This window comes from Olea europaea, unplaced genomic scaffold, assembly GCF_002742605.1.
Source record: "Olea europaea var. sylvestris unplaced genomic scaffold, O_europaea_v1 scaffold1406, whole genome shotgun sequence".
Lineage (NCBI taxonomy): Eukaryota > Viridiplantae > Streptophyta > Magnoliopsida > Lamiales > Oleaceae > Olea > Olea europaea.
The window spans coordinates 5,034-7,743 of record NW_019231585.1 but is presented as its reverse complement, the minus strand read 5'-3'; the positions used below and the strand labels follow the sequence as shown (position 1 = coordinate 7,743).

General features: G+C 40.2%; 1 protein-coding gene across 1 annotated transcript; it reads left to right on the top strand.

Moving 5' to 3' along the window:
- The first annotated feature begins 1,696 nt into the window (after window positions 1–1,696).
- LOC111375728 lies at window positions 1,697–2,632 on the top strand. The gene has a single exon (XM_022998597.1). It carries the CDS (start codon window positions 1,697–1,699, stop codon window positions 2,630–2,632), a length of 936 nt encoding a protein of 311 aa, XP_022854365.1.
- Window positions 2,633–2,710: the final 78 nt, after the last annotated feature.

Here is a 2,710-nt window from a genome sequence, read left to right as displayed (position 1 = left end):
GATCATCTCCTAAGTGGATAAACAATATAAAAGCAGATCTTAGTGGAGAATTTGAGATAAAAGACCTAGGAAAGGCTAAAAGGATTCTAGGCATGGAAATAGAACGAAATAGGTCAAATTCCATCGTATTCTTACATCAGTCCCCATACATATCAAAAGTGTTGAAAAAGTTTAATATGAGTGACTGCAAACCTGTCACATTGCCTCTTGCAAATCATTTTGTTCTATCTAAGGAACAAGCTCCTTGCAATGAACGTGAAATGGAATACATGAGTAAAATTCCATACTCAAATGTGATTGGTTCCATAATGTATTTGATGGTTTGCACTAGACCGGACTTAGGATTCGCTATTAGTACTCTCAGTAGGTACATGTCTAATCTAGGTCCTGAACATTGGGAAGCATTAAAGTGGCTTTTAAGATATTTGAAGGGTACAAGTGACGTCGGTCTAAAATTTAGTGTTAATAAAGAAGGCGTGAAATTAAAGGATTTTGTAGATGCTGACTATGCAGGAGATAGGGATGGTAGGAAATCAACTTCCTCTTACGTATTCACCTTATCAAATTCGTGTGTTAGTTGGAAATCACAGTTACAACACATAGTTGCACTATCCACTACAGAGTCAGAATATATTGCCACCACTGAAGCAATTAAAGAGGCTCTATGGCTTAGAGGTCTACTTCATGAACTGAGTGTTTTGAATGAGTATGTGGTTGTGTATTCTGATAGTCAATCATCCATACATTTGTGTAAGAATCCTGTCTTTCACGAACGCACTAAACATATCGATGTTAGGTTACACTTCATTAGGAATATAATATCACAAGTAGTAAGACTTGAAAAAATTCACACACAGTACAATCCTTCAGATATGGGCACAAAAGTGCTGCCACTGGTAAAGTTTAGAAGTTGCAAAGAGCTTCTAAACATCGGTACAGGTAAATGATTTCAATTTTATCGGTTTTTCTGTTAGAGGTGTCACTAATGGAAAAACGTTTTTCTTTGTAGGTCCTTTGACACCAAGGTGGAGGTTGTTAGACATTATGTTGTCAAACGACCTCCCGGGCGATGATGAGAACCAATTTTATCAGTCGACATGAATGACTGAACCATAATTCAACATCGAATAATGGATGAACCGACCAAACGTTGCTTTACCTATTGGACGGCTAATACTCTTTGTGGCTTGTTGATTTCTTCCATTGGAAGTTAACCCTAGTCGAGCCTACTTACCATATCCCGACTTACCTTATGTTGGCCACTTGACTTACTATATATATTGGTGTTTTTTGCCCTTGTTGAACCCGTCCAGCTAGTTGAAGCCGTGAGAAAGAAACTGCCGTGTTCTACCACGCCTTTCTGCCTTCATCTTCTTCATGATTTCCTCTCCACCCTAATTGCTTGAGTCTTTGTGAACCTTACCTGAGTGGTATCCATCCTAAGTGAGTGGATTGAATCAACCAAGCAAGAGAAGAAAGCAACTATAGGAGAGGGTAGCGCCGGCGAGTTGGGGACTTTGGTTTTGATGTTGAATTCGATGTTTAATGGTTAACTGAGCCCGAAAATCACCGTGAGCTGCAAGAGGAAGGTCCTAACACCTCTAAACGAGAAGGGCAAAGAAAATTCCCATGATTGGAACTACGACTGCAACTCCCAGATTTTGGTGGTGGTTGATACTCAGCCCCACCGATCGCCATGAAACTGTTAAGCTGGAATGCACGAGGGCTTGGGAACCCTCGTGGCATTTATGCTCTTTCTGAACTTATCAGAAAGGAAGATCTCGAAGTTTTGTTCTTACAAGAGACAAAACTGAACACAACAAAAATGGAATTCTGTCGAATAAAAATGAAATTCTATGGCTGTTTTAACGTGGAGTCGGTGGGGCGTAGTGGAGGATTAACAATCCTTTGGAAACCGGATGTCCATTTAACTATTCTCAGCTACTCAAAAAGTCATATTGATGCTAAAATCGAATCACTCCTGCACAGCTGGTTTTTAACAGGTATCTATGGTCACCCCGATACCAATAAATGTATTGAAACCTGGAATCTAATACGAAGTATGAAGAGGGACCCTTTAGAACCGTGGCTTGTCTTTGATGACTTCAATGAAATTTTATCTAACGAGGAGAAATGGGGAGGTTGTGACAGACCTCGACAACAACTAGAAAGCTTCCAACAAATGTTTTTTGATTGTGAACTAAGAGATCTCGGGTTTAAAGGGCCCCATTACACTTGGAACAATGGAAGATATGACTCGGCACAAATTTTTGAAAGGCTCGAACGTTTCACTGGAAATGCTTCCTGGTGTCAATTATTTTCAGAAGCCACGGTTACTCATGGTTCCACAGCATATTCAGATCACCAGCCTATTTGGGTCCAGCTTTACGGTGCTCACCAAACTCCCAAAGGACCTAAACCATTCCATTTCGAATCAATGCGGATAGGCGAAAAGGCATGCACTGATATTATACTTGATAATTGGTCCGATTCTAGTCCTCAGGGTCTGGATAACATTATGGAAAATATTAGATGTTGCAGCAATCAGCTTCAGTCTTGGAATGTATCCAAGTTTGAAGTGCAAGTGCAAGTGCAAGTGCAACTCAGCAACGCCAAAACAAAGCTTGCGTAGATTCAAAGTTAGGATCCTACAACTATAAATTCAAATGATCTTCGACAGGCCACCGAAGAAGTACAAACTTGGATGGAT

Coding starts and splice junctions, on each gene's coding strand:
- LOC111375728 (XM_022998597.1), top strand. CDS start 1,697: ATGAAACTGTTAAGCTGGAATGCACGAGGGCTTGGGAACCCTCGTGGC.